Below are 21,345 nucleotides of genomic sequence, written 5' to 3' on the forward strand. Positions count from 1 at the left end.
TGCCTGACTCCCTTTAATCCTGTTTTTTCTCCCGATCGTGGTTTCTCTTTCAGAAGCATGAGAAGTACAGAGATCCTGTAGCAAAGCCTGGTTGCTCACTTTGTTGGACAGTTTCCTCAGCTGAGTGACAGGTGGAGTCTCCCGTTATCCACTTGCCTTGCCTCATAAGCACTTCCTCTCTGACCCTAACATGGATCTGTTTCCTGAATCCTGACCCAGAGCCCAGGCAGTGGTGCTTATTTAATAGAATAAGTTCACCTGTGTTAGACTCTAAAGCATTGGGCCTTGGATGCACTTGGCTTAGGTTCAGGAGATTCACTGCCTAAAACACTGGTCCACCTAGCTGTTTGTCTCTCACAGAGCCATTTCATCCTCTGGTCTTAACCTTAACACCTGCTGTTTCCTTGCCTTCAGCTCACAGTCTGCTGAGGAAAAAAGTAGTTGTAAGTAGTCAGACTACTGTTTTTAATTATTATTTTTAATGTTTATTTTTGAGAGACAGCAGGAGCGGAGGAGGGACAGAGAGAGAGGGAGACACAGAATTTGAAGCAGGCTGCAGGCTCTGAGCTGTCAGCACAGAGTGTGATGCAGGGCTCGAACTCCTGGAGAGTGAGATCATGACCTCAGCATAAGTCAGATGCTTAACCAACTGAACCACCAGGCACCCCCCAAAGTAGTTTTAACGTGAGAATAACAGAAGTCATTGACTAGAGTTTGTATGTTTATTAGATTAAAAAAATTTAGGATTACATATAGCTCCATTTCTTGTATTTGTAATATTTTAGGCATAGAAGAATTCAGATGAACACTGAAACAGTAACACACTCAGGTGAGCAAAAGCAAAGTCTAGTTGGGATAGCACAAGTTTTAGCTCACATGCCTCTCATGGACAGACAGTACCACCTGGAGCATCATGCTGAAATGCAGTCTCACCTCCACTTTGGCTCAAAGGGAGAGAGGACTGTGGTTAATTATATAGGGCTGCTGTGGTATAAATCCGGCTTCTGCAGCCACATTCCAATGGAGTGCGTCAAAACTGGTTACATATAGGTACTTTATAAATCATGAATCTCCTGAAACACAAGACTAACTCACATTATCTCCAAAGATGAGTTGGCATTTTTTGAGGAACTTCGTCTCTAAATAATTGAAGTAGTCAAGCTCGGGCTCACAGCTTGACCATACTCCAGCTAGATGCTTTTAAGAAGAACAGATCAAGAAACAGTTTTAAGAATTGGGTGAGACTACACTGGAAGTATATAGTGAATGAAACACAGAACCCAACATAAAATAGGAATAAGGCAACCCGAGATTCACTTGTAATGAAGACTTTGGCTGTAATTGAAGAACATGGATGGATACGTCAAATTTGTCAAGGGGAAGGAAACGTTCTAACTGTGGGGACATACTGAAGACGAGGCTCCACACTTTTGGAAAGACACTATGAAAGCAGAAGTGGAAGAGATAAGGAGATTGCTACAAGGTATCAATAATTAAAACTGAAGTAATTGAATGTTTCAAGAGACACGGTTTTGCAATACTTGAGCATTTATCCAAAAAGCAAATTCAGAACCATGATTGATGCAGCACCCTGTGGGACTTACCAGAGCAGGAGGATAGTTCAAACATGGTCTGTAACTTTGGGCTAGTGTAGGCCTTCTTCCTTATCACATTAGGGTCACCCAGGAAATGACCATTTCCTTTAACTATCCCTTCCTCGTGGGATCCTAGTGAGTCTGAATCAAACAGCAGGCACTGGGGCTTTAACAATGAGTTCTCTGCCTCCTGGTCCTCTGACCCTTCTTTAGCCCTTTGCTAGAAAGCTCAGGCTCAAGCCAAGCTTTATGGTCTCACAGTGTATCTGGAGTGAAACCTAGAGACACTGTGTAATATAAAGCAGGCTGCCTCACATATGTAGTCCAGGTGTGAATACTTGACATACTTAAGGCTAAATATTTATAAATTTAATATATTTTAGCAATATTTGAAAAAATAACCAAGTGAAATGAGGCTGAAGATGCTTAGAAATGTTTTCTCATTGGTGACAAATAATCGATCATCTGAATGGTAGCTATCACACTGGAGCCCTAAAATAAGACAGATATTCTGCTGGCAGGGAGAAAATAGGCCAACCGCATCATGTTTCACCTCTTGTGCTCTCTCGCAAAAAAGAGCAAACCAGACCAGCTTTAAATCCAAGAAACGGAAACTTTATTGGTGCTTATTAAACCAACACACTTTTTCGTGTTCAGAACTATCCCATGGAGTATTAATCTCCTTTGCAAAGATGGGGAAACTGAGGCTCTGAGATTATCTGAGATGATTAATTTACATATTCAGGAAGAGACACAGCCAGTATTGGACTCCAGACCCTACTTAAAAGCACATGGTTTAAAAATTAAAAAAAAAGTCTTCCATTATAAATGCAATACTTGCTTATCAGAGATTATTTGGAACAATAGTAAGAAGGAAGAAAATGATCTCATGACCCTGAATGCCAGTGGTAGCAACATCAATATCTTGGTCCTCTCTTCCAGTCCTTTTTCTGTGTATATTTTATAATGTGAGTGTGAATGCGTGGCCTATCAAAATGGATCTATTAATATTTTAAAAATTATCTTCTGATTTTAGAAGGAAAGCACACATATTATAGAAAACTTGGAAAATACTAAAATCTATCAAGGAAATTCAAGTCACCTAGAATCTCATAAGCCAAAAATGACCATAGTTAATATTTTCATATATTCCCTTAGGTTTCTTTCCATCAGTTTTTTTTTACATAGTTAAGCCCATAATTTACAAGATTTTTAAGTGCAGTTAATAAAGGTCTAGGTGGATGATGACAAAAAAACTTGGTGACAGATAGTATTTGCCACTCAAATGGTTCAACAGGTGTTAAAGAGGCAGAAAATAATCACTCATGCTCCCTGTCCAGTTGTGTGGCCATCAAAAATGTGTAAGCCTTAAAGCCTGTTCTTAAGTTTCCACTAAGGTGAAGCCTGACATGGATTATCATGGTTTTTCGTTGTTTTTTTTTCCTGCATCCAAGAGGGTATAAATCATTTACATGATAAGAATACTCCACACATAAGGGCTTCAATACCATGTAAAATCTCTTCTAGGAAAGATAAGAACAATATAGTCTGATGGGAAGATTTTAAAGTATCTTACAATGAAAAATACATAATGTGCCTTAAACATTTTGCATGCTGAAATTTACATAAAAGCGGCTCAGCAACAAAATAAAGCATCACTGACAATGGCTCCACGAAGTTCTAAATGGTATAAGAGACCCGATCTTGTATTAGTAAAATTCCAAAGAATTTATTATCAATACTAAAAACTTCAGTTGTACATAAAGTAATAAACCTTTATGATGGCCCTTAAGGAAAAGCAGTGATGCAAGTTACACACGTTACTGAAGGCAAAGGCAAAAGAGGAGTCCAGTCGGAATGTTGGTTATGTTCATGCAGCTTCCTCTTGATTTAAACACTCATGACGCACTGAATGAACTGAAAGAGAGACCAAGTCCACGTTACCCTGCACACATTGTGGCACTGAATACACCCTAGCTTATTTTTCGGCAGCTTACATTTTGTTTTCCTAAACTGAATTATGGATCAAGAAACATCCATTTCTAAAATAAAAGTACATGATAGAAAGGTTCATGTTTGTAGGGGAAGCAGTCTAATAGAAAATCGAGTGGGTTTCTCTTCTTACAGAAAGCAGACTACTTCAATGGATAAAGAATATTTAAAATTCCAAATATCTCAGACTCTAGAAATGGTAATGGTCATGGTAAAAGGTACCCACTCAGAAATAACAGTTGATACTGTTAAATCACCTGAGGACCTCCAAACTACACAGTACTACCCCACTGCTCTGGCACCAGCACCTTTTAAATAGGTTATGCCCTTAAAATCTGCTTAATTGCAAATAAATCCTAGCATGCAAGTATGTGTATACACAGAAACGGAATATATGACCTTTCCTCTGCAATTCAGAAACCCAAGTTGAGAGGCATCAGCATTTGCTGTGAAACGTTTGCTTCACCATAAACACCAACACTCTGCTTTTCTATCAATTTTCTTTCTCATTCTTCCGACACCAGTGAGGCACTGTGTATGCTAATCCCTACAGCATTCCTACAAGGCCAAGCTGATGATCACTTTCAGATAAAAGGGAACATTTAAAATCTCCTAAGGGCCCATCGGAGGCCAAAGTCCATGCACTTTCCACTCCATAGGCTGCTTTTCCATCTTTGGAAAGAATGACAGGACTGTCACCCGAGACACTGATACACACTAATGAAAACACACCTTTAAGCAGAAGAAATAAACATACTTACACATAAGCGTTTTTAAATGATCTGAACTGTGGCAGCTGCCAAACTGAAAATATGTGCATCCTTGCATTTTGTAGCAGAGAAACCTTTTTTAGAACATTCAGTTATCACAGTGACTGCTATTCTGAAAGCAATTTTTTAAAGTCCATAGCTGACCAAAAAATAGAACAACTAAGCATCTCCCTAGTTATGTTATGTGTATTCAGCTAATGCCATCAGAGATGACAACTGGCTATGTTCACATTGGTTACATGGCCTTGCCTTGTCCTATCACATTTAGTGTGGCTGTTTAGTAAATACATTGTTTTAAATTGCAACTTAAGTTTGTGCTTTATAGCCTCAGTGAAGAACATGGGTGTGTCAAGTACAGCTTGGAGTTGTTAAATTTACTTCTCAGTGACTGAGATATTTATTCAATGAAGCCAAAAATAGCAACATCTGCATGGTGTTTTCAGGGACATTTCTGATTGAAATCTCACAACAGCCCAGGGAAGAAGGCATTACTACTTCCTCTCCTCAAATAGTCTTGGAGCAATGAAGAAACCTGCCTAAGTGACCCCACCAGCAAGTGAGACCAGTTGGGCTTTGAACCAAGTCTTTTAATGCGAATCAAACAGTGGTCTATGAGTAAGACTAATAATAAATGAAATTGATAAATTGTGAACGGTAACTCCTGATCATTTAATCCTTCATTACTCTGCATCCTTAAGATGCTCTTAATGGCTAACTTCAAAAGGGATGCCCAATTGTGAATTTACCGAGACTTACATCATCATATGGGAAATTCACAACACCTTGCTGAGCAGTATCCCGTCTTCGAAAGCTGTCTGTAAAACACCACAGTAAAATTTATGGTTATTTTTGTAACATCTAAAATCACAATAGTTACTTATTTTGGCATTGGGTTCAAACTGTAGAAACATGTGAGTTGTAAAACCAGCTAACATAAACAAAAGACCACAGCAAAGAAGCCAACTACAATGAACATGAATAAATTTAATAAACAACAAAGTAATACAACAATGTAGAAGTTAGTCAACTATCTTTTTCAATGTGCAGCTGGAAGAAAGCATCTTATCCCAAAGTCAGTAAAAGCCATGTGACCTCCAAGGCCATTACTTAGTTGTGATGAAAACACAGAATTTCAAACTTGTTAATAACATAGATAATGTTTAATTAGGAAATGGATAGATGGGAGTCCCTAATATGACAAACGGGCTGTAATAAAATATTTCACCTATCTGAGCTCTGTGCTATTGAAAAGAATTTACTTTAATAATCAAAAAGAATGAAATCTTGCTACCTGCAACGTGGATGGAACTAGAGTATGTTATGCTAAGTGAAATAAGTCAGAGAAAGACAAATGTAATATGATTTTACACATATGTGGAATTTAAGAAACACAACAGATGAACATAGGGGAAAGGAAGGAAAAATAAGAAAAAAACAGAGAGGGAGGCAAACCATGAGACTCTTAAATACGGAGAACAAACTGAGGGTTGCTGCAGGAGAGATGGGTAGGGGGAATGGGCTAAATGAGTGATGGGCATTAAGGAGGGCACTTGTTGGGATGAACACTGGGTGTCATATGTAAGTGATGAGTCACTAAATTCTACTCCTGAAACTACTACTACACTGTACGTTAACTAACTTGAATTTAAATTAAAAAAACTGACCTCAAATTTTTGTTAGGATGCAAAAAAAAAAAAAAAAAAAATTACAAAACCACATTTTAAAAAGTAAAAAAGACTAAAGAGAAGACTGGAACAACAAAAATATACAAAAGAAAGAAAAAGAGGGGATAGAAAAGTAGAGATTACTAATATAGCCTCATCTAAGAAGTACGTTCTACCATTTAATATCACTACCATTTAAATGACTACCATTTAAAATTGCTTTCCAACAAGAGGACTTAGGAAAGAGAGCTACAAATGAGTAATTTTACTCTCTTCACATATTTACATTATAGGGAGAAATCACAGAATACTACTCATACTCTGATCAAAAGTGCACAAATTAGCTTATCATATTTTGGAACATTTTGTGAAAGTTAAGATTATTTTAATGGCAGATTACCACTAATCTGAAAGAATTTCTGAAAACAAAAAACACAATTACTCTGCTAGATAGGTTTAATAGCAGTGTTAAAAAAGCTATTGAAATGGGGGGGGGGTGGAAAGAGTGATCAGGGACGAAAGAAGTTCAGAACACTGAAAATGAAATGTCATGCAAATTGTGTCTTCTTGGCCCTTGGAGAGACACCATCTCAAAGAACACACCTGTCAGAGCTCGCAGTTTCACACAGCAGGCAATGTAGTCATCAAAGGTGATCTTGCCATTGGTGCTGTATCGTTTTGCAATTGAATTCACAGCTTGGGGACTCAACCGAAATCCTGAAGGAAGGAAAATCACCCAGTGAAAAAAATAACGTGAAAGGATTACAAGAAGACCGCTGAAAATAATCAAGCACAATTTTTTTCAGACTGGGGGCACACTCATTTTAATTACGAATACACACTAGCAACTATGTGTGTATTATGTATTTAATTATGAATATACACTTCTTCTAGAAATCAGAAACTGCCTTCCCATAGCACTTAGTTTTAGAAATTAACACAGAATTATGCCAGCCAGGTGGCTCGAGTTAGCCATACCCACCCATTGTGGTTAGGGCCTTCTGCAGTTCTTGAGGGTCCACTGTTCCACTCCTGTCACTGTCAAAACTGGTGAAGTGTTGTCTCCAGCCGTTCAGCACGGCCCAGAGTTCTTTAAATTCATTGAAACCCATTGTGCCTGACATATCTCTCTGAATTATAATCAAGGATTAGAGTACCTTTATTTTGCAACATTTTGTAACGATTCAAGATCAAGGATAAGGGAATATAATGATCTTTCTGCTAAAAAGGTTAAAAATGTTGTATGTTCTTCTTAGTGTGATATAATAAAAACATACTCCAATGAGATAATAAGAAGGGCCTAGGGAGAAAAGCTGAGTACGTATTTCCACTGTGGGAAAAAGATAATCTATGTGAGGTGATTACAATGAAATAACGTGGCCACTGTGAGCCACATGTAAAAAACAAGAGTTCCTGGAACTGTGCCGCACTTTCTTGGCGCCCCAGGCAATGCTGCTAGGGTCCTGGGGTCTTGGCTTTAACATTCCTTTGCTGGGCCCTTCCAGACCCAGGGTTTTCACTTTTGGAAAATGAGGTGGGATGAAAGACACTGCAGGGTCACCAATAGCTAACCTGAGTGCAGTAACTGTGATGTGAGAAATTCCACCGCCTGAAGGTCAGGTGTGAATCATGCATAGCTCACTGTTAAAGCAAAAAACCTTGCCAGACCACTCTGATTTCTATAGGTGTTCTCTGATGCTTCCTTGAATTCTTGAGGAACCAACATTCTATTTACTGAGCTCCTTTCCTTTTTCACACCAAACTACATCTTAAAAGCTAATGATTTCAGAAAACTTTTTTTGTGGTCATCTGTCACCTTGTGTTTACTGGGTATTAATTCCTAGATAAATTCTTTTAGGAAGAATTTTTTTTTGGTGGGGGAGGGTGATCAGAAAAAAACACTCTAGACATCAATCAAAGTAAAGGATACATCCAGCATTGACACCATAAGCCGACAAGTCTCCAGGTTAAAAGCTGTTAAATCAAAAAAAGCACATAATAGTTTCAAAAATTCATATTATATTGCATACATTCAAATTAATTAGGAAAATGACTATTTATTTACACAATCTTATTTTTATATGCTAAACAACATGGGAGTTTTGAAGCAGATTTTTTTCCAGATAGAGGGGATTCCTTGCAGAACCCAAATTTGATTTTAATAACTTTAATAGAAATCTTTTAAAAAAAAAGTATTGCATTGTACTATTAATATTTTTAGGTATGATAATGGCTTTGAAGTTGGTGAGGGAAATGTCCTTATCTTTTAGAAAAGTATATACTGAAGTTATTTGTAGATGAAATGAATGTTAAGATATCTGGAATGAGCTTCAAAAGAAAACAGACAGGATTACACATGAACTAAGAATAACAACACACTGATAACTGTTGAAGCTGGGTGACAGGTGCATGGAAGTTCGTAATAATTATCTGTTCTTAGATAGGCATACATTTTCTATAATATAGTCTTAAAACAAATTTTTTTTACCATTTATTTTTTTTTTTGAGAGACAGAGAGAGCCAGAGCACTAGCGGGGGAAGGGCAGAGAGAGGAAGACACAGAATCTGAAACACGCTCCAGGCTCTGAGCTATCAGCACAGAGCCTAACACGGGGCTCGACCCCACAAACTGTGAGATCATGACTTGAGCCGAAGTCGGACACTTAGCCAATTGAGCCACTCAGGTGCCGCTAATACAGTCTTTTTAAAAAAGTTTTATATACTTTTTTGCCTTTGAAACTGTAATATAGTGAATTTAATTCACCATAATGAACCATAATTTATTATATTCACCATGGTGAGTGGGAAGATAGGGTTACTACATTTCTACTCCTGACTATCAATTGCTGGTTTTGTTTGTTCTGTGTCACTAGTTCATTTGTTTACCTTTCTTTCCCCTTTAATGTCACACACTGAACTACCTCCTACCTCATATAGCTTATGACACCTTTTTATATACAGTAAGTTTATATACGAAACCAGATAAATATGCTTGCTAGAACAGTGTTAAGTAAGAGCACTCTGGAATACGATATAATGACCAATTCAGTGACGACCACGATTCGGAAGCCTTCTGAGTTTTTGTACAGCTTGAATATATTCTGAGGACATTTCTATACGACACTTAGAAAAACACACTAGAATATATTTACTAGTTAATGGGCCTACTGATGACCTACCTAAGCATTAGCAAATATAAAGAAAAAATTCCTTGCATCTTCCATTCTGTTCATGAGAATCAATGACTGGGGAAATATATAGGTACAAAGAAGCTAGAAGGCTAGAAGGCAGAAGGGACAAAGGTCAGGTGGGCAAAGCTGGCATAAATTCTGCAAGTGTGTTGAGAGGCACACAGAACTAACATTTTTACAGCTCTTACTAGCTTCATTTTTATCTCCAACAAACTGAATTTCAAATACATCTGAGTTAACTCTCAGTACCGTAGTGTTTCCAAACAGTATAAACTATAAATTTCCCACTTTTAACAGATTCCTGTGCTTGGCATACTCTGGAACATGAAATAAAAGGTGGAGGACTATCTCTGTTTTGGCCCTTCAAACTCCATCTAATCCACAGATACAGTTTTTTTAGGTGACAGGAAGCAACACTTCTACACACTTTTGAGAAAGAGTTGGTTGATTCTTCATTCTGACTTTTAAGTTGTGTGGAGGCACGAAGTCTCTCTGATCTAGACCAATGGTTTTCAATCCCAGGTGCTTATCAGAATCACCCAGAAGCTTTAAAAGATCCTAGTACTGGGGCTGCACCACAGAACAGTTATTTTCCCCTCAGTGTTACGGAGATATAATTAACAAATAACATTCTGTAAGTTTAAGGTGTATAATGTAATGATCTCATATATGCACATACTGCAGAATGATAACCATAATTAGGTTATTTAACACATCCATCACCTCACATAGTTAACTTTTTTTGTCTGTGTGATGAGAACTTTTAAGATCAACTCTCTTAGCTATTTTCTAGTATACAATACAGTATTGTCACCATCACCACAGAGCAATTAAATGAGAATCCCTGAGCATGGAATCAAGGCATGACTGTTTTTTTTTAAAGCTTCTCAATGATTCCAGTGAGCAGCCAAGGTTGAGACCACTGTTCTTTTCAACGTGTGATTCCTGGACCAGCCATGTTAACATCATCTGGGACCTTTTAGAATTACAGAATCTTGGCCTTTAACCTACACCAAAAAAATCGGAATCTGCATTTAAATAAGATCCCCAGGTGATTTATTTTCACATAAAAACAGCTGGTGGACCTGGACCACCAAATCTTCTGGAAGCTTGTTACAGATGCAAATTCTCCGGTCTTACCTCAGACCTTCTAAATGAAAAATTCTAGGACAGGGCCCAGCAATCCAGTGATGCTGACACAGCTCAAGTTTAGGAACCAATGCTCTAGAGGGCCTGTCAACCAAGAGGCAGATCCACTTGTGTCTGACTTTAAGTCAAGGATTTTGAGGGGCTGTAAGGCAGACAGCTTCCCTGTGTCCCAAGTGCTACAAGTAACATCTCCATCCACTCAGTCACCCAAGCCAGAAACCAGGGAATGTCCCCAGTTCCCTGGCCCCTGATATTCAATCACCTTCTTCTTCTTCTTTTTTTAGTGTTTATTTTTGAGAGAGAGAGACAGAGCACAAGGTGGGAAGAGGCAGAGAGAGAGAGGGAGGCACAGAATCTGAAGCAGGTTCTGAGCTGTCAGCACAGAGCATGATGTGGGGATCAAACTCACAAACTGCGAGATCATGACCTGAGCTGAAGTCGGACGCTCAACCGACTGAATCACCCAGGAGCCCCTCAATCGCCTTCTAAATTGCTTTAGGACCTATCCATTTCCAGTTCCACAATCACTTCCCTGGTTTAGGAAGTATTTCACTCACCTGATGACTCCAATGGCCAACTAACAGGTGTCCCTGAGTCCCCGTGCTCCACACCCCCCATACCCATGCCCCCCAATTCGGTTTTTATGCTACAACCAGAACAGTATGTGCTCTTCTATACAAAAGCCAGTAGACATGTTCCACTGCTGTCAGGATGAAGTCCAAGCACCTAAGTGGCATATGAAGTCATATGCATATATTCCCAGTCCAGCTAATTTCCTGCTCTTTATTCAACCTTCACATTCCATCTTCACGGCCAATTTCTCCCAGTTCTTTGACTGTACATACACATGTTTCCCCTTACCTGTGGGTCTTTAGTACATGCTGTTCTATCTGCCTGGGGCACAATTGCCCTTTATCCCTCTCACTTCTTGGTCTGCGTGGTTTCTGCTTGACTTTCATTTCTCCTCAGTTTGGCATCAGTTCTGCCAGGAAAACTATCCTGACCACTTTCTGGGTTATGTGCCTCTCCTATGTGGGCCCACAGCCTCTCTACTTCACTTATCCCAGCACTTTTCACTGTATCCCACAGGCACCACTTGTGGGTGCACAGCCTGGCACCTTGCACATGATGATATCCATTAAAATGTGTTGGTTAGACGGCTGAATAGATAGGACCCCTCATCCCTGTGTAGACAGCTATACACTCCCCTCAACCAGTATACGCAGGATAGGTTTTTAAAAATAAAATCTCATTTTTACGGATACTTAAAAGGACTGTATAATCCCTTAAGACAAATCATAAGTCAAAATACCAATAAGGGTACAGAGCTATGCTTTCTCCATTTTAGGAAATCTTCCATACTCATTAATTCAACAAATACCTGTTAAGTACTCATTATGTACAGGGCCCAGGATACCAAGAACATTGGAGATACAAATTAAAAACTGGCTCCTGCCCTAGCTGACAGTCTAAGGAAAAGAGAGGTCATGCATGCATGCAACTCTAATCAAGGTAGAGAGTGGTGAACCATAATGGAGACAGTAAGCAGTACCAGGAAGTACTGAGGAGCAGGAGGCTCCTTCCTACTAAGAAGCACTTCATAGAAGCAGCAGCATTTAAGTCAAGCCTTGAATGACAGGAAAGATGAGGGACATTTGGGGGCAGTTAAGTAGAGCTATGGACCAGTATAAGCAAAGTGAACCAGGAAAGTTCAGGCCAAGCAAAGTTAAGTGGGAGGAAGTATGTTTGATGAGGCTACATTAGAAGATCTTGAATTCCTACTAAGGTGTTTAGGTTTTGTTTTACAGGTACCAAGGAGCTACCAAAGAATTTTAGAAGAAGAAACTAACAGGTTAGAGGATGTGTCAGGAAGCCCAAAAATCTGGTCACCTTTTGTGAGAAGGGTTTAAAAGAGGGAACGTGATGGGCAGGCAACAAAAGTGAATGACAGAAAATTCACTATTCCAGACAGTTCTAATGGAACTAGAACACTGATGTCACAGAAGTTTGGGTAGGGAAAACTCTTGCTCAATTTTAATTTTATTTTTCTCCAGAAATAGTTTGCTTTTATTTATTAAAATTTACTTTGAGAGGGGCGCCTGGGTGGCGCAGTCGGTTGAGCGTCCGACTTCAGCCAGGTCACGATCTCGCGGTCCGTGAGTTCGAGCCCCGCGTCGGGCTCTGGGCTGATGGCTCAGAGCCTGGAGCCTGTTTCCGATTCTGTGTCTCCCTCTCTCTCTGCCCCTCGCCCGTTCATGCTCTGTCTCTCTCTGTCCCAAAAATAAATAAACGTTGAAAAAAAAAAATAAAATAAAATAAAATTTACTTTGAGAGCACACGTGCACACCCAGCACGTGTGAGCAGGGGAGAGGCAAAGAAAGAGGGAGACAAGGGAATCCGAAGCAGGCTCTGTGCTGTTAAGTGCAGAGCCCTACATGGGGCTCAAACTCACGAACTGTGAGATCATGACCTGAGCCGAAACCAAGAGTTGGATGCTTAACCTACTGAGCCACCTAGGTGTCCCAAGAAATAGCTTTTACTAGTGCTATTCTATTTTAAATAGCTTCAAGAGTCTTTGATAATTTTATTTTTACTCTCTCCCTTCTCCTGTTCATTCTACTAAAATGCCTCATACATCTTTTCTTCTAGTAGAAATCCAAAATGTAATGGACCTAGCAGGAAAACATTACCTTCAGTTGTTTCTCTCAGCCTTACCATAGAGTAACAGCTACACTCAAGGGGGAAAAACAGAAGCTGAATTACTATCTTACAGACTAGAGCAACGTCTCTTATCAACTCCACTTCTGAGTATGACCGGTTCCTTTTAAGCTGGAGAAGATGACTGTAGGAACTAGGCTGGAATACTCTCTGTTCCTCATTCCACCTCCACCTATACTTTTTGGTTTGGAAGCTGGGTTTAAAAAACACCAATGGCTATATAATTTCTGTATCATGAAACTCACTGTGACACTTCACAAGCAGGATGGTTTTGTGATTTATTACAGCCTCCACAACCAGAGGATGGTAAGCAAATTAATTCAATCACATGGCTCTGATGACTCAGGAAATGTCTTCCCTATAACTCACTGCTCTAAGGCCATCACTAAACATGATTTTCTCACATGAAATTTAAAAAAAATTTGTTTTAAGTTTATTTATTTTGAGAGAGAGTGAGAACATGAACAGGGGAGGGGCAGAGAGAGGGAGAGAGAATTCCAAGCAGGCTCTGCACTATCAGCACAGAAACTATGCACGGCTCAAACCCACGAACCATGAGACCATGACCTGAGCTGAAACTAAGAGTCGGACACTTAACTGACAAGAGCCACCCAGGCACCTCCTCATATGAAATTTTTAAAAGGACTGTTCTCCCAGGATACACAGCCCATTTGTTAGTCAGATTTTAAAACCTGCCACACCTCTTCTACCGAAAGAGTACAGAGTAATAGTTTATGTTGCTACACAGCTCACTTTCATAAACCCTATTAAACCTGCTATGTTCACTAGCCCCAACTGCTTGAGGTTAACATTTAACACTTTAAATGTATTCCCTACAACACTTAAAAAAAAAAATTCCCAAATCTAGAAAGTGCTTCTTTTGTTTAGGACCAGATTAAATGAGAAATGCAAACGGTTCCTCTTTCATATTAATTCCTCCAACTAGGAAATATTATTAATAGGATACTTAAGTCATATAATACAAAGGATAAAAATAGAAATGCAAATAGTTTAAGAAGAGAGCCATCTAGTAAATATGCCATGTCAAACAGTCAAAGAAAATGCAACTATAAATCTTCATGTGACTTCTAGTTCGAGCATTTTATTTTTAAAGTTTATTTATTTATTTTGAGAGAGACAGATCACGCAGTAGGGGCAAAGAGAGAGAATTCCAAGCAGGCTCTGCACTGTCAGCATAGAACCTGACGCAGGGCTCGAACTCACAAACCAACAGATCATGACCTGAGCCAAAACCAAGAGTCAGACGTTTAACCAACTGAGCCACTCAGGCACCCCTGTAGTTTGAGCATTTTAATTCACAATTTACCAACAGCTAAGGCTCTGAGTTGATGTTTTGTCCCCATTAACAACAGGCAAAGAAGTTAGCAAGTCAAGACACTACTTTCTACCTTATGGATCTGTCAGGGTCAGGATCCGACTGGAAAAGAAGCAAGTGGGATGTACATGGGATGATGAGAGGCACTGATACGATGCAGTACTTCTGCAATCATTCCCCATCTGTAGCTCGTGGCAAAGAGCTCTTTCAAAAGGCAGGAAGGTGGTGTAAGCACTGAATTATAAGGTGGCAGAACTGAGGACGAGGGCAGAAGGAAGACTAGTGCAAACAGTTAAGAAATTAGGAAGGGCACTTCTAACATAGCCTGCCCACATTCTCTGAAGCAGAAAGAGAAATGAAGAAAGACCTGGGGGATGTCATGGCAAGCGCTCATGTTGCCAGCAGCATGATCAGAGCCCATGAATGCAGAACCGGTTTCCTGAGGACCAGGGGTGGGAACCAGCCACTTCGGGGAATGCGGGACAGGACTGACCACTCAGAACTAGGAGTGCAGGACAGGCCATTTGGGGAGCAGCTGCACAGGACCAGGCACTCAAAGTCCTAAGTGCCATCAGCCTCAGGACAGTCAACTCTTGGCAAATGGTCAGTTGTAAATGTTAGCTCCTGCCATTAATGACACCTGACCTAGCAGATTTCATTTCAGCACCTCACCTCGTCCTCTGTGAAGGAGACCACGCTGCCCATCGCATTGCTTCCAAAGGTTCCAAATCCAATGGACCCGCTAAACGGGCAGGTAGTGTAGAATGATTTATTAACAGCTGTTTTCAAATTCACATTTTGTGATAATAAACAACCAAAATTAGCTTTTGAAATTCTAAATTATGCTGGATCAGAAAAGCCCAATTTCCTTGGAGGCTATAATCATAAGGAAGTTAAAATACGAAACAGAAGAGTACTGTGGGATTGTCAACTTACGTTTGTATCCTCCAGCAATGCCTGACTGTGTCAGACATCTCTGCAATTCATCAGCATCTATCTGCCCATCCTTTTGAAAAAAAAAAAAAAATAGGAAGACAAATTACAATAATGATTTGTACCTTCTAGTTCTTTGTTTACTTTCAGTATATTATTTTAGCAATGACAAAGAAAATGAGCATTTTCATGCGTAAGACCTTTTTTTTTTTTTGGAAAAAAGAATGCCTTCCAAACATAGGCATTCCTTTCCCAATTCTACTTTCAAAAATAATAATGAAAAAGAAACAAATAGTTAAGTCCTCTTCCACAAATGCATACTTAGGGCCATAAACAAACAAACAAAATATATTTCGTGATACTTAAGTGGGCATTCAATTTTAGACTCTATTTTAAATAATTATTACATACGAATTCACAAGGTTGGAAAGCTGCTTACACCTCTACTTTAGTATTAACATTATCTTCTCATCATTCCTCTAAGTTCCTCAATTAGATTTGGGATTAAATTGTTTGGTCTTTTTAATGAAACACTGAGGTAAATTCAGTTTCTTCTTCTGATACACAAGTTTTTTTTTTAATGTGTGAATGAAATTAGTTTCTGTCTTGAACTACTCTTCTTTTAGTCTGAGCTAGGAAACTGCCATTTAAGCATTTAAAATTATTTATATAGTTGCTTTAAAGTCTTATTCCTCTTTCTAGCTATTTTTTTGTGGGGGGCAGGGGTGGTAAAGGCATAGCAGCATACAAATCTAACATCCATGAATAAAAAGTCTGGATAAAACAGAGGCCTTTGTGATCACCTTGGTTTATGATGAGGTGAATGGTTTTTTTCAGAACTACAATTATATCTGGAAGATACAGGTTCCCAGTGCCTATTTATTGGCTAACCAAGTTCACAACTAGATATATGTTGTTTTTAGGGATTTAAAAATAAAATACCTAAATCCCTCACGTCCATGAGGATTGTAACTTCTAAATGCAGAGCAGGATCAATAATTTGAAAGACAATGGCTATGCTGATGTAGGGGTAGGCCCAGGCTGCTGCAAGAGAAGCAGGTGGGGTCACTTACAGGGCTGGAGGCACAGGCAATCTAAGAACACAAGTCTTGAGCTTTGCCCTGTCTTGTGGTTTCAGAGATACAGATCATTAACTGATTAAGCAGATACTTAAAGGGAAGCTCTTTCGGTTTTGGACTCAATTTTCCATTCAATTTCTTGAGCTATAGTTCTTAGAATGCTTTTCTGCAAGGCGGTCTTGAATTTTTATCCCACAATATTCTACAGCTTCTTCACATTAAGACTGTGCTGTTGCTTTTGATCAAAACAAAGGTAAATGCCAAGACAAAAGAGCAAACATCCCTTCTGGAGAGGACTGTGTTCTACCAGCAGTGAATTTACCATACACAGCAGCGTGGTGAGCTAGGGAAGTGTCCTTCCTCAATGTACACCACCGCCTGTCCTACCACACAATATAGAGAAGTCAAAGGTCTCCAGGAGCCCACCTTAATTCTCTCTCTGGGTCAACAAGCCACAACACCTTATACGGACATGGAAGAGCTGACCTAGTAACAGCATCAGCATCAAAGAGAAAGTAAACTGTGCGCAAGATTCACTTCCTGATAGTAAGGGAATAGTAAGTAACTTTCTTATGTTGAAGCTGGCAAGTTTTTAACATAAGTACCTATTTCCTCAGGGGGTAATTGATTAACAAATTCAATCCAAAGAAAGCGTCCATTAGAATCTGACTACATGATGACTGGCACATGTCTGTAAACCCGTACTAACAAGGGTTTGTGTTCACCAGATCTGGAATTTATTCTCTGTAAACCACCATGGACCCTGACAATTCATCGTTCTAAAAACATCTTTCTACTTTACAGATCCTCACAGTATATTTATTGCCCTTTATTCTGTTCATTCTGGCATTAATTCAATCACAAATTTAGTCTTGAAGTGAACTAACATAAATACAGGTAACACTTTGTCCTAATTTGTTCTGAATATGCAGAAATAAGTAACTGACTATAAACTTCATTCTTTCTCTCTTCTTTTCTTTCCACAAGCAAAGGGATTCTTTTCCAGAGGAGAGTTCTTTTTTCCATGCCACTCTAATAACAGCTAATACAAATGAAGACTCTGACGATTCTTTAATATTAACGGAAAAAGCTAACCTGTCCTGCTACAGCAGCAAAGTAACCATACAGTGGATCCTGAGTTTGTCCGGGAAACGTAGGCCCTCCGGGAGCCCCTCCATACTGTAAAACAACAAACACAAAAGCATCATCCCACTGAATCCAGTGTTATTCTTTCACCACTGAATGCCTTTGTGCAAAGCTAGGCAAATGCCGGCCCTTCACATCCATGGTTCACCTCCCCACCACCAGCACGCTCTAAATGCAATCATCCCACCCCTTTTCTTTCATTCCCGCTCCATCACAGTGTAAAAACTGGCAGCTTGGCCCAAAATGAGATGTCCCGAATAGTGACATCTGCATGAGCGAAGCAACTTTCAGAATCCCAATTAACCTGCAGGTTACTGATTAAATGCAGCCTAGGCAAGCAACTTAAGGGCAGAGCTCGAATTGTCTTCCTTTTCCTTTTACAACGATTATGGTGTTTTGAAGCATTTTGAGACAGGTGTAGCCTAGGCCGTGCTTAGGTGTCTCGGTTAGGCTATTTGGCGGCGAGCACCTGGGCGAGGAGGCGCGGCGAAGGAACATTCCTTTTCAGAAACAGTTCCCACGACGACGCACATCCCAGGCGCCCAGCGAGGCGGCCTTCCTCCCGGAAGGCTTTTACTCTAGCGGTCTTTCTTTCCCCAACTTCTCTTTTAATCCTACTTTCTTTTAAAGACGGGAGGTGGATCCCCGGGCCATTCGAGATTAAAATGGCTGTTGCTCTCAGGGGAAACCCGGAGGGGAAGGAAGCGAATTTACACAATTTCACGCTGCGTGTCCCGAAGTCACAGGGTGGGCTTCTTGGATCAAAGCCCACCCGCGCCTCGGCCCCACGCAGCCACCCGCAGGGCGAAGGGACGCGGAGAAGGAGGGAGCCCCAGGATGAGGCCGAAAGGCAGCGGCCTGGGGCGAGGCAGCGGGCAGGGAGAAGCCCGGGGTAGGGGCGGGAGGCTCCCGCGGAGCCGCCCCGCGGAGTTGCCCAGCGTGGCCTCTCGGCGTCCGCGGTGTCCCAGGGTTGCGCCCGGGCCACCAGCCCGCGCGGGCTGCACTTACCCCGCCTGGGTAGTACCCGCCGCCGGCGCCAGGGTGCCCGGGGTACGCCATGGTGCAGACTGCGCCGCCGCCACCGCCACCGCCCTCACCCTCCCGCCGGGGCCGCCCCGGAACGCACCACGCGGGCGGCGGGGGACGCGCGCCGGAGCCCCCTCCCGCTCGGCGCTCAGCTCCCGCCTCAGCCCTCTGCATGCGCACCGCGTGGCTCCGCGCTTCCTGTGCCGGGGTCGCGCCCAAGCCAGGGTCCCGCAAGTGCCTGGGACCTGCGACGCAGTTCACGCCGGTGGCATTCCTCCCTGCGAAACGAATGGCACATTCCAACACCAGTACGGTGCCTCGAGGGTTCTTTATTTCTTCCTAACTAGGCTATATTCTGATACTTTTGAACATTTTAACCAACTTCGTTAGTCTGGGCCGCCCGGCTCTAAGCGGAGTGTAGTTGTGCAGGGAAGGAGCTGGATGCATTAGGACAGCTCTTAGATGCCTGTGAGGGAAGGAGACGTTGGAAAATCAAAATAAGAAAACGCCCTTGGAAAACAGGAATAAACTTAAGGAACTGTGTGCAAGCGAGCCTTTGGTTTGCGGTTGCACATTTCACTGAACACTGGCCTGTTTTCTTGCTAGGGGACGCGGTCAACTCTTGGTTAAGCTGGGTGTCATATGGCCTGGGAAGGACGGAGGGCATTGACTGGCAAGGCAACCCCGCCCAGGTTCTTAGAAAATGAGTTGTTTGAATTATCTCGATGATTCAGGCGAAACAATCCCCCTTCTCCAAAATTACTCAGCCGCTTTGTATACAAGAAAAGTTTAGGGCAAGCTAAGAGTGCCCTGGTAAATATTCAGGAAGGTGAGAGGTTAGAACTATTCTTTTAGGCAGATTCAGGAAATGGTTCTCTTCATGCATTTTTCTTTTCACCCTCGTTGAACAGTCTGATGTGAGCAATTCAGGTGTGAGATTTTTTTGTTTGTTTTTTGGTTTCATGTCATTTCAGTCATGAATGTTTTTCTGAATTTGAACGTTTTAAGAAATGCACTAATGAGCAACATTCACATTATTTGCTACGGAGGCTGCACTGAAAAATTGAGTCATAAACATTTAACAAATGTTGGAGCACCTGTTGAGTGTGGTGACGTGCTGTTCACCATGGTGGACCGGGTTCCTCCATTCCAAGTTTCTGGGCTGTGTTCCCACTAGGGTCATTGTTTTCTTCTAATGTATAACTCTCTTCCAAGTCCTCTTTTTGGCTGCTCAAACTCCAAAGATGATAAGTCCTGAGTTGTGAGAACAACTTTAATAGTCCCTGTTGTTACCTATCAAATAAACTATGTATTACCTGTTTAATGTTTGATTTAGGAAGTAGATTACTGTTTTCAAATTCCAAAGCTATTATCGAGGTAGATTAGGCAATTTTTGAGTCCTTGGCCTCTGCGGAGTTTTCTTTTTTCTTATTTTTTTCCTTTTGTGTGGTAAGAACAATGAACAGGAGATCTACCCTCTTAACAAATGTTTAAGTGTACAATACAGTGTTGTTAACTATATGCACAGTGTTATACAGCAGGTCTCTAGGACTTTTTATCCTGTGTGACTGAAAATCTGTACCTATTAACATCTACTCCGCATTTGCTCCTTCTTCCAGCCCCTCAAAACCAGCATTGTTTGTTTCTATGAGATTACCTCAGATACCTCAATAATTACAATAATGAAGTATTTGTCTTTTTGTGATTGGCTTATTTCACCTAGCATAATGTCCTTGAAATTTATCCATGTTGTAGCATATGACACGATTTCCTTCTTTTTAAGTCTGGATAAAATTCTATTACATGTATATGCCACATTTTAAATTCATTCATCCATAGATGGACATATGGGTTGCTTCTGCATCTTGGTTATTGCAAATAATTCTGCGATGAACATGGCTGTGTAAATAGCTCTTTGAAATCCTCTTTCCTTTTCTTTTTTTTTTTTTTTTAATTAATGTTTATTTATTTTTGAGAGACAGAGAGAGAACACTAGCACGGGAGGGGCAGAGCAACAGGGAGACACAGAATCCAAAGAAGGCTCCAAGCTTTGAGCTGTCAGCACAGAGCCCAAAGTGGGGCTTGAACCCGCAAACCATGAGATCTTGGCCGAAACCATGGGAAGTCAGACACTCAATTGACTGAGTCACCCAGGCACCCCTGGATCATATGGTAGTTTTATTTTAAATTTAAATTTAGTTTAATTGAGGAAACTCAATACCGTTTTACATAGTGGATATACCATTTTGCATTCCCATCAACAATATGCAAGAATTCCAATTATTTCACATACTTACCAACACTTACTGTCTGGTCAGGTGGGGTTCCTAATAGTGGAGGTGTGAAGTGATAGCTCAGTGTGGTATTTCTCTGATAATTAGTAGCATTGAGCACTTTTTCATGTACTTGTTGGACATTTGTATACTTTCCTTGGAGAAATATTTATTTAATTATTTAGCCCATTAAAATTTTTTTTAAATTTTAAATGCAGTATACTTAAATTAGTTTATATTAGTTATATTAGCTTCAGATGTACAATATAGTGATTCAGCAGTTCTATACTCTGCTAATAATGATAAGTGTACTCCTAATCCTCTTCACCTATTTCGCCCACCCCCCACCCATCTCTCAATTTGTTCTCTATAGTTAAGGATCTGTTTTTTGGTTTGTGTCTTTTTTCCTTTGTTCATTTGTTTTGTTTCTTAAATTCCACATATAAAAAATCATACGGTATTTGTCTTTCTCT

The 21,345-nt window shown here is 40.5% G+C and overlaps 1 protein-coding gene across 1 annotated transcript; it reads right to left on the bottom strand.

Moving 5' to 3' along the window:
* Positions 1-2,188: 2,188 nt before the first annotated feature.
* SRI (sorcin) lies at positions 2,189-18,703 on the bottom strand. Its single transcript, XM_047849351.1, has 8 exons — positions 18,582-18,703; positions 17,523-17,606; positions 15,352-15,421; positions 7,952-7,995; positions 7,004-7,151; positions 6,625-6,738; positions 5,114-5,172; positions 2,189-3,512 (listed from the first exon to the last, which is right to left on the bottom strand). Exons 1-8 carry the CDS (start codon positions 18,630-18,632, stop codon positions 3,486-3,488), a joined length of 597 nt encoding a protein of 198 aa, XP_047705307.1. The 5' UTR covers positions 18,633-18,703; the 3' UTR covers positions 2,189-3,485.
* Positions 18,704-21,345: the final 2,642 nt, after the last annotated feature.

This window comes from Prionailurus viverrinus, chromosome A2 (assembly GCF_022837055.1).
Source record: "Prionailurus viverrinus isolate Anna chromosome A2, UM_Priviv_1.0, whole genome shotgun sequence".
Classification (NCBI taxonomy): domain Eukaryota; kingdom Metazoa; phylum Chordata; class Mammalia; order Carnivora; family Felidae; genus Prionailurus; species Prionailurus viverrinus.